This window comes from Zingiber officinale, chromosome 1B (assembly GCF_018446385.1).
Source record: "Zingiber officinale cultivar Zhangliang chromosome 1B, Zo_v1.1, whole genome shotgun sequence".
Lineage (NCBI taxonomy): Eukaryota > Viridiplantae > Streptophyta > Magnoliopsida > Zingiberales > Zingiberaceae > Zingiber > Zingiber officinale.
The window spans coordinates 166,237,269-166,247,444 of record NC_055986.1 but is presented as its reverse complement, the minus strand read 5'-3'; the positions used below and the strand labels follow the sequence as shown (position 1 = coordinate 166,247,444).

Genomic DNA, 10,176 nt, shown 5'->3' with positions numbered 1-10,176 from the left:
GAAGAAAAATAGAAATATAATTAATTATATTTTTTTATTTTTTTTAATGTTGTAATTATTGTAATTAGATGGTTGGAAAGGACATATATCCATTGATTCTCTTCGTAATTCCCCATCCGCGATAATTGACCGTTGGGTAGGGAAGCGGCCGACCCTACCCCAGATCTAACCTCCCGACCAATGGCCAATTAAAGAATCAATGGGAGATTTGTGTTTAATTAGCAAAACATTATTATAATTCGATGACACGGTCCATTGCCCATGCTTATCTCTTTTGACCCTTAAATTTTATTATTATTATTATTTTTGGCGGAAAAAATCACACCTAGATTAAAGTTTGTTGTTCTTTTCATTTTAGACCTATGAATTTGGTAAATTATGTTTTTTTGTCTTCCAACTTTCAAATTGTGAAAAAAATAGCCTTTTAGGTAAGCACGTGCCGCGATAGATGATGGTAATTTTGCTAGAGCTACTTGGAAATTATAAAAATATTAAAATTTATAAACCTTTTTTAAGTATCAATATTATTATTTTTAAAAAACTAAATTACTGTGGTATAATTACTGTACCACAATAAGATGGAGATGAGCGATCTTTCCATTGGTTTTGCCCAAAAGATTTCTCAGTCGAAAATCTATTATAAAAGATTTATTCGAAATAAATATATTTTTAGAATAAAAAAATATATTGAAATACTATTTTACATAAAGGGTAATCCTTTGAATGAAATATGATAATAATAAAGGGTGATATTGAAAAGTAGATAAATTAGAGGAGGCGAAAGGGACTTTTATTTTCTCCTCATATTAATCGTTTTCCTATTCATTCTATCGTCGTCCTTCCGTGCAGAGCCTTTACTTCTACCTTAATTATTATATTTATATTTATATTTATATTTATATATATTTTTTGAATTTTTTCTATTTTCTAAATGCCGTGGGAAAACTTTCGGTGGCGGTGGTGTATAAATCCATCGGCCATTACGCAAGTCGCTTCTTCCATTCCCTTTTGTTTATTTCGTCGTCTCCGGCACCACAACAGATTTCTGCCGTCGCCGAAGATGGGATGCGCCGCCGGGATCTGGTCGCTCGATGCCTGCCGCCCCTCCTGGAGATATCGAGCCCTCAACTTCCGCCGCGTCCTCCTGCTGCCTTTCATTTAGCGTCCTCGGCTTGCTCCGGCTCCCAAGGTCGAGCCTTTTTCTCTGATGGTCAGAGACCCGAGTGGGGCCTTTGCAGAGCAATCAGGGATCGGTTGACGGGTTGAAGCTCCTTCTTTGGCGTCCGGATCTGGTTTCGGCGCAGCAAGAGCCAAAAAAGGGATGCTGTTTGTGCTTGCTCTTTCCCGCTTCACCCTGATTGTACATAGTAGCTCCCGGTCGCCGGTTAGAGAAAGTTTTGGTCTCTTCCGGAGGTTGTAGGTTTTACGGGTTTTGGTTTTTGTGCTTCGTGCTTGGCAATCGGTTTTTGGGGATTGAAAGGAGTCGGAAGACTCGTTTTTTGTTTTTGTTTTTGGGGTTTTGTTTTTCTACTTTTTGTTTCTTGGGTGGGAGCTTATCTTGTCAGTTTGAAGTTTACGAAAGATCTTGACAAGAGAAAAGAGGGAAAAAGAAAAAAGAATTACGGAGGGAAGGGGAACTGCTAGGTTTTTTTATGACCGAGAGCAGTTTCAGTTTATGGGAGTTGCTAATTACCCTATTCTTGATCTGATACTAAAGGTCAGATCTTGGGCGAGCATTGTTCCTGACGTGTTGTCTGAATCCTTGATGTCGTCGGTCGGTGTTCTCGTTGCGTGCAGCGAGTGTAGAGAGTACTTGTCGCCCGGGTCTAGCTACCGATGCCGCGGCTGTGGCCGGTTGCTGTGCCGGAAGTGTATGCTTAGTGCTGCCTCGACTTCAGATCGAGCTGAACAGCAGATGTGTCTTTGTAACTTATGCTTTCCAGTTGACAATGGACCCTGGGAAGCAGCACAGCCTCATGACATCCCGATTGCGGAAACCAGTCCTTTTACATCTCCTAAGTCGCCCTTGTCCAGATCTAGCACTGATAGGCTCCGCCGGTTGTCTTCTCCGCGCCTGCTTCATTGCTCAACGTACAAGTACCTCCATCTTTTCTCATCCATCTGTTGACATCCTTAATACGTTTACTTTACTGATGTTTTGATTTGCTTTCTCATAATTGCAGAAGTTATAATGACCACCAGGGTGAGGATGAGGGGAAGCAGTTTTTCATGCCTATGAGCATATTCTCTCAAGAGTTTTCGGACATAGATTCTATGAGTATCAGTGCTGGAAATGAGTTGTGCAGCTTCAAGTCAGCAAATTCAAGTCCTTTTGACAGTCCGTGTAGATCCATTGAACAAGGGCTAGCTAGCTCTCTCCTGGAACAGACTGTCCTTTTTAGTCAAGGTTCACCACATCAGTTCAGCAAACACAGAGTAGATGCTGAGGATTTACTGGAGAATGCTAATGATGATTCAATTTCTGAGAATGTCATGATAGACGATGATCAAGATAGTCAAAAAGCTGCAGAACATTGTGATTTTGAGAATGATAAAATCTTTTACCCTCCTATCCCTGAGGACGAGCAAGATGATGATGAAACTAACTTCTTTGGATATATTGATGAGGATGATGATGTTGATGAATCATCCAAGTTCTTCAGAACTAGTAGCTTCAGTAGTGATTCCTTCCACAATAGAGAGAAGTCTAATGAGTCTCACAAGGAGGCTTTAAAGAATGTTCATGCTCATTTTAGTGCTCTTGTATCGCAGTTGTTGAAGGGAGAAGGTGTTTGTGCGGGAAGTGATCAAAAGGGGCCGGACTGGCTGGAAATAATATCTTCATTAGCATGGCAAGCTGCTAATTTCGTTAAACCGGACACTAGCCGTGGTGGTAGCATGGATCCAGGTGACTATGTTAAAGTCAAGTGTATAGCATCAGGCCGTCCAAGTGATAGGTATGATATTTTGCTACTTCACTGCAGTTTATAATATAGTTCTCTTTTAGAACCGAGAAATTAATGGTTTATCATTATTTTGCAGCATCCTAGTCAAGGGAGTAGTCTGTACAAAGAATGTAAAGCACAAACGTATGCTTGCACTGCATAAGAACCCTAGGTTGCTTCTTTTAGGAGGCTCACTGGAGTATCAAAAGGCTCCAAATGAATTGGCATCTATCGTATCTGTTCTTGAGAAGGTTGTAGGATTGGCCTTTCATCTATATTCTTCTTCTCTTTATTATTATTATTATTTTTGTTAACCCAGTTTCATCATATACAGGAAACCAATTACATGAATACAATGCTTTCTAAGATAGAGGCACTTCGTCCCAATGTGCTTCTTGTTGAGAAAAGTGCTTCCTCATATGCTCAAGAATATCTTTTGGAAAGAAAAGAGGTATCTTTAGTGCTAAATGTCAAGAAACCTCTGTTAGAGAGGATATCCAAGTGTACAGGTGCTCAGATTGTTCCATCCGTCAATGGTCTTTCTTCAGCGACGTTAGGGCACTGTGAAATGTTTCGGATAGAAAAAGTATATGAAGAATTCTCATCTACCAAACAGGCAAAGAAGCCATGCAAAACTTTGATGTTTTTTGAAGGCTGTCCACGACGTTTAGGGTGCACGGTAATGATAAATTTAATGTGATTATCAATATTAATTGAAGATGATATGGTGCAATTTTGTTAATTTGTCAAGTCACACTCATTTTGTTTCATCTACCTATAGGAAATCATGATTTATTTGAGAGTTTTTCACTATTGCAATTAAATATAAGCTTTATGTCTTCGCAGACAAGTATATGAAAAGAGATTAGATTCATTAACAGCTTGCATACAATTAAAGTGATATTGTACATATTCAACGTGTATTCACAGCTTAATACACCGATACCCTAATTTTAGACCTTGGATTGCACTTCCAACATGTATATAAGTTTTATGTTGTGTTTGCTTTATGGTCCATAGTCCTTACTCCATCTACAACTTGTGTTAATGATGGGCAGCCATTTTGCAGCCCATTGAATTTTGGGTAGTTGACACTAGTGCTGCACGTGAAGTGGGAGAAGAATCCTCGTTCAAAATAGTACTTGTCTGATTTCTAGGATATTAGATGTTTTTAGTTGGCTTTGCTGCTTATCGTGTTTGAAGTACTTACCAAAGGATGTTTCTTTAACTTCTTGTGCTTTGGACTTTGGAGCACATATAACATCCCTCATGCCTCATCAGCATTTGTCATTGGTTCTCTTGTAAGAGTCTAACGTGCGTGTTGCAAATTAAGCTACATTAGCTGAGTAGCAATCCAGCCCACCGTGTAGTTTTGGTCTTTTGGATGTAGGAGGGGAATAAAACTTTCTGCTAGGTTGAGGACTATATTTAAGATATGAATATATAATTGATTCAGTAATAATAACCGTTGTTGAGGGCATATCTTGCTGTGAGTCATTTTCAGATTATGAGCTAATTGCATTGACATCAAAGTACTGAGAACTGAAGGAAATGAAACTTATTGTTGTTTGATCTAAAGCACTCAATGTTACAAACTGGAAATACAGTATTTAAGTGGAACTTAATGTTGTTTTACTTGGAGAGATATTATAAGTTTTACTTTTATGGTACAATAATAACGTGAAAAATGGAGATTATTATATGCCTTAATCTGATTTTTTTTTTTAAAAGTTTGATATTTGATGCTACATCAATAATGTGAAAACATTCTTGTATGTTGACTTATTCAATATTACTTTGTGATCATTTTTCTCTCTATACTTATTTATAGGTTCTTCTGAGGGGTGCATGTCTTGAAGAATTGAAGAAGCTAAAGCATGTTATCCAGTATGCAAGTTTTGCAGCTTATCATCTATCATTGGAGACATCATTCCTAGCTGACGAGGGTGCTTCCCTGCCTAAATTTCCTATAGTGCCTTCAATTGAGTTGCCTAAGAAGCTTATTGAGGCCGATCAATTTCACTCTACAGTTTCTAGTGTGACTTCTCCGGACAAAACTGTTGGTAATAATCATCCAAACGATAGGTCAGGCATCAAACTTGACATAGAGAGGTTGAATCTATCCTTGGATATCATCCATTCACACGAAGAATTACTTGAAAATATTTCAGATCCTCAAAAATCTAACTCTTTGTTTGAGTTAACTAGCATTTCTGATATGAATGAATTTTCTAATCAAAGGGGCACTGCTTTCAAATCCTCTCCATATGTTTTCATTTGTGGGCCAGAAACTGGTTTCTCTTTCAAGGAACCAACTTGCATTTCACCTTTATCTATCCATCCTAGCAATCGCCAAGGTGCAATGCTTGAACAATCAGTTAAAGAAAGAAGTAAGGATTCTAATGAGAGGCTTCTTATACCAGAAGATGGACATAATAAGTCAGATATTGCTCTTGAGAATGAAGTTCCTGGAAATTACTTTTCCACTGCTGATAACCACCAGAGCATATTGGTTTCCTTATCAAGCACTTGTATAAGAAAAAGCCAAGTTTGTGAGCGATCCCAACTTTTCCGAATCAAGTTTTATGGTAGTTTTGATAAGCCTCTTGGTAGATATCTTCGTGATGATTTGTTTGATGAGGTAAGCAATTTAGCTGAAGGAATATGTAGAACCCTGTTATATGTTTGCCTTTTTTTGCATTTTCTGATGTTTACCGCTTCTCTGTTTTTGATCAGACATATTGTTGTCCGTCTTGTAAAGAGCCAACAGAATCCCATGTTCGTTGTTATACTCACCAACATGGCAGCCTTACTATCATGGTCAGACGACTTCCTTCTTTAAAATTACCTGGTGAACATGATGGAAGGATATGGATGTGGCACAGATGCCTTAAGTGCAAAAGAGACGAGGATGGAGTGCCACCAGCTGCACGTAGAGTCATCATGTCTGATGCTGCATGGGGGCTTTCTTTTGGGAAATTCTTGGAACTTAGCTTCTCAAGTCACGCTACTGCTAACCGTGTTGCAAGTTGTGGCCACTCACTTCAAAGAGATTGCCTTCGCTTCTACGGGTATTTGATAAAAGAGAATATGTTTGATTCAACCTCTAGTTTAATTTGACTCTTGATATGTGAAATCCAAGCCCTTTTCCCTTTCTCTGGCAGGTTTGGCAACATGGTCGCCTTCTTTCATTATTCCCCTGTAGATATCTTATCTGTTTGCTTACCGCTATCAGTTCTGGATTTCAACTGCCATGTTGAGCAAAAATGGTTGAAAGAGGAGGCAGATCTGGTAAATTATTTATTTTGCTTGTCAGTTTTATTTACATTAAGAGTAGGTGTTATAACAAGTTGCAATTTTCTACCTTCAGGTATCCAATAAAATAAATATTTTGCATGATAAGATTTCTGATGTGCTACATACAATTGAGAGGAAGGTCACAACATTTGAGAATGAACCCTTGAAAGCAAGTATTCAGAGACATGCTAACAAGCTGAAGGATTTGCTTATTGAAGAACGGCATGACTATGATGTAAGTGCAACTGCAGCTTCAGAATATTCCTTTGCTGATCTTAACAATTTATTTCTCAAGGGCACAACTGTATGATAAGAAAATAACCTCTCTTTTGTGTCCATAGGTCTTGCTTCAACAAGTTGCATTTGGAAATACTCAACCCCCTCAGGAAATGCTTGACATCTTAGAGCTTAACCGGTTGAGACGTGCACTTCTACTTGATTCATACGTGTGGGATCGTCGACTTTATTCACTGGACTCGTTGTCCAAGGAGAAAAATTGTACCGTGACTGGCTTGCCTCTTGTTAACTTCCCCTCTAGAAGCAATATGAGCGATTTGAGGGAAGAAATATCTTTGACGGATGAATCATTTAGTAGCTTGCCTGGAGAAACTGCTGCAAAGTCACCTTTTTCAGGTACAATTGAAAAATCAAGTTTTCAGAAGAAGAATGAGGATCTTAGCTTGGAGATTTTTGACTGTAACACAAACAACATGGTTGAAATGGACTTGTCCATAGAGGGGTACTTAGGCTCAGCGGGTTTTAACTTTGTCTCTAGTCAATTTGAAGACGACACACCTGTGTTTGGTGACAATGGAAGTACTGTTTTGGAGAACTCAACTTTGCCCACATCTAGCCTTTCAGATAAAATTGATTTAGCATGGAGTGGTTCTGGTCAGCCGCTGATGGATCGACCAAAAGATTGTTCAGAGGTTGATAAAAGTGGATTTCTAAAGGACACTCCATCCTACAGGAGGGTTAATTCCCCATTAAGGGTTCATTCGTTTGATTCTGCTTTAAAATTCCGTAGAAGAGTAATTGGTGGTTTCCTTCCTGCTTCGTTGCATTTAAGTTCAGTGAGATCCTTTGATTCCTCTAGGGGTCTTTCAAGCATGGCAAACAATCCACTTATAAGCATGAGAAGAGCGTACTCACAGAGTTCTCCAGTTCCCAGATTGGATAATTTTCTCAATCACACGCCTATGCATATTTCACCGATAATGGATAAGATGACTGCAGGGGCACGGTTACTATTACCTCAAAGTGCTCTTGACAATATTGTTATTGCAGTCTATGATGATGAACCCTCCAGCATCATATCCTATGCTATGACTTCCCAACAATATGGTGACTATATAACATCCTGTTTAGATGAAATTGAGAACTTTAGTATGAGCAAAACTAGTAGTTTTGGTAACCATCACAGCAACCATGCTGATGGAACAGGTTTACTACCTCATCAGGCTGTTCTTGGATCTGAGGAGCCTAAAGTTTCTCGGGTATTAGACTCGAAGGAAACTCATTTCAGAGTTTCTTTTGATGATGAGTATTCCATTCCTTCAGATAAAGCAAACTTTTCTGTTACTTGTTACTTCACAAAGCAATTTCATGCACTAAGGAAGTTATGCTGTCCAAGTGAATTGGATTACATACGCTCCTTAAGCCGCTGCAAGAGATGGAGTGCACAAGGTGGTAAAAGCAATGTTTATTTTGCCAAGTCATTGGATGAGAGATTTATCATAAAGCAAATCACGAAAACAGAGTTGGATTCTTTTGAAGATTTTGCTTCAGAATATTTCAAATATTCAACAGAAGCTATTACTTCTGGTAGCCCAACCAGCCTTGCCAAAGTCCTTGGTATTTATCAGGTTAGTAACTACTAGTCTTCTACCATTATACTTCAGGTAACATCGTTGTATGATCTTCTCATTACATGTATCAGGTGTCTGTTAAGCACTCCAAAGGTGGAAGGGAAATGAAAATTGATGTCATGGTAATGGAGAATCTGTTCTTTAATAGGAGTATTTCAAGAATTTATGATCTCAAAGGTTCAGTCCGCTCTCGTTATAACCCTGATACCACGGGAAACAATACAGTTCTACTAGATTTAAATCTGTTAGAGATGAAACCAATATTTATAGGAAGCAAGGCAAAGAGAAGATTGGAACGTGCTGTTTGGAATGATACTTCTTTTCTGGCAGTAAGCAGCCATTCCCTTTTATATCGATTACAATATTTTTTGTATATTTTAATTGCTCAAGTATTTAACTATTTACTTTTTTTTATTGAACTTAAATTAGAATGAATTGCATATCTTTTTATCTTGGGTAGCGGTTCACATTATATAAAAACTTCAAATCATAATAGGTTGTCTTTGTGTTCTTCTTTACCTTACGCAATGTTTTTGAATTCTTGATCGTAATGGTATCATTTTCTCTCATCGAACTTAAATTTTCCTGTGAGCATTTTATTTTATTTTTCATCAGTCAAATTTTCTAAATTCTTCTCCTCATGCTTTGCAGTCTATCGATGTCATGGACTACTCATTGCTTGCTGGCATCGATGAGACAAAGAACGAGCTTGTTATAGGTATAATAGACTACATGCGACAATACACATGGGACAAGCAGCTCGAAACCTGGGTAAAAGCCTCAGGCATCCTCGGTGGCCCAAAAAATGCGACTCCGACTGTAATATCACCATTGCAGTACAAGAAAAGATTCAGGAAAGCCATGTCAAATTACTTCCTTACAGTCCCTGACCAGTGGTCGTCTTGAGCCTCCTTGTCATCGTCTGCAAAGATGTTCGAGTTGTTCCCACGAATCTAGAGTCGAATTTGTCAATAAAACTCATTCCAGAAAGATGAGAATAGGTATCTATTTATCCCCTATTCCATTGATTTATTCAATTGCCCCTACTACCTGTATCATGCTTTTTAATCATATGGGATGGATCTTCTGGGCATTAAGGATACATTATCTTTCTAATGCTCGGACGCTAATTCTTTAGTCTTATTCTCATATGTTGTAAGATACAAGTTGAATTGTGTACTCGATGGATTCAATGGCTTGTTTACTCAGGTGGATGCATAGGAATGAGGAAACAAGGGGAGTTCAAAGAACAGGTTTACGATGAAAAGTGTATCATCTATTCCCTCCCCATTCTTTCTTCCTATTCAACCAAAATACGGATATGGATTGCTTGATTGTAATTGAGTGATAACACTCAACTTCATTGTTACATTAACATACGGATGCGTCAGTTTGACGCTCTGAAAATCATAGTCTGATGCTAATCCTCCTCGACTAGATTTAAAAAATGAGGCTTGTAATGCACTGGTTTTATAAGCCCCACTTGTCCTGCAGGTCAATGGCCACGTGGAGTTGTCAGTCAAAATTACGGATATGACCTAAATAATTTGATGTAGGATGTAAACAAGTGAAATCGAGTCAAATAGTATTAAGCTCGAGCTCGATTCATTTAAGTTATATTCGGACTTGAGCTTGGTTCGAGCTCGAATCGAATTTTTATCACAAGGCTCGAGCTCGGTTCGTTTTGGAATTATCAAGCTCGCAAATCGTTCGAGCTCGGTTCGTTATTAGCTCGATTATCAAAGTTAACGAGCTTAATTCGTTAAGCGAGTTCGTGCTCGTTTTAGAGCTCGATTTTTGCTCGTTTTAGAGTTCGTTTTTGGCTCATTTTAAAGCTCATTTTAAGGTTCGTTTTAGAGTTCATTTTTTTTTTGACTCGTTTTAGAACTCATTTTTTGGCTCGGTTTGATGTTTATTTTTTTGACTCGCGAGCCTATAAACGAACATGTTCGCGAGCTTACAAGCCGAATATCCTTATGCTCAAGCTCGGCTCGACAAGATAAACGAACGAACTCAAATGAGTTTTTTACCAAATCGAGCTTCGAATAGTTCGCGAACTATTTGGT

The 10,176-nt window shown here is 38.4% G+C and overlaps 1 protein-coding gene across 2 annotated transcripts; it reads left to right on the top strand.

Annotated features, from left to right (window-relative positions):
* Nucleotides 1-989: 989 nt before the first annotated feature.
* LOC121989228 (putative 1-phosphatidylinositol-3-phosphate 5-kinase FAB1C) lies at nt 990-9,522 on the top strand. 2 transcript variants are annotated; one of them, XR_006114209.1, is made up of 12 exons: nt 990-2,097; nt 2,184-2,957; nt 3,043-3,196; nt 3,280-3,624; nt 4,777-5,586; nt 5,682-6,016; nt 6,110-6,236; nt 6,316-6,477; nt 6,584-8,107; nt 8,182-8,439; nt 8,762-9,111; nt 9,320-9,522. XR_006114209.1 is itself a non-coding variant. In XM_042543133.1 (11 exons), exons 1-11 carry the CDS (start codon nt 1,676-1,678, stop codon nt 9,014-9,016), a joined length of 5,166 nt encoding a protein of 1,721 aa, XP_042399067.1. In that variant the 5' UTR covers nt 990-1,675; the 3' UTR covers nt 9,017-9,289. The 2 variants fall into 2 exon arrangements, 1 of the variants encoding a protein (XP_042399067.1); XM_042543133.1 differs by lacking the exon at nt 9,320-9,522 and having other exon boundaries at nt 8,762-9,289.
* The last annotated feature ends 654 nt before the right edge of the window (nt 9,523-10,176 follow it).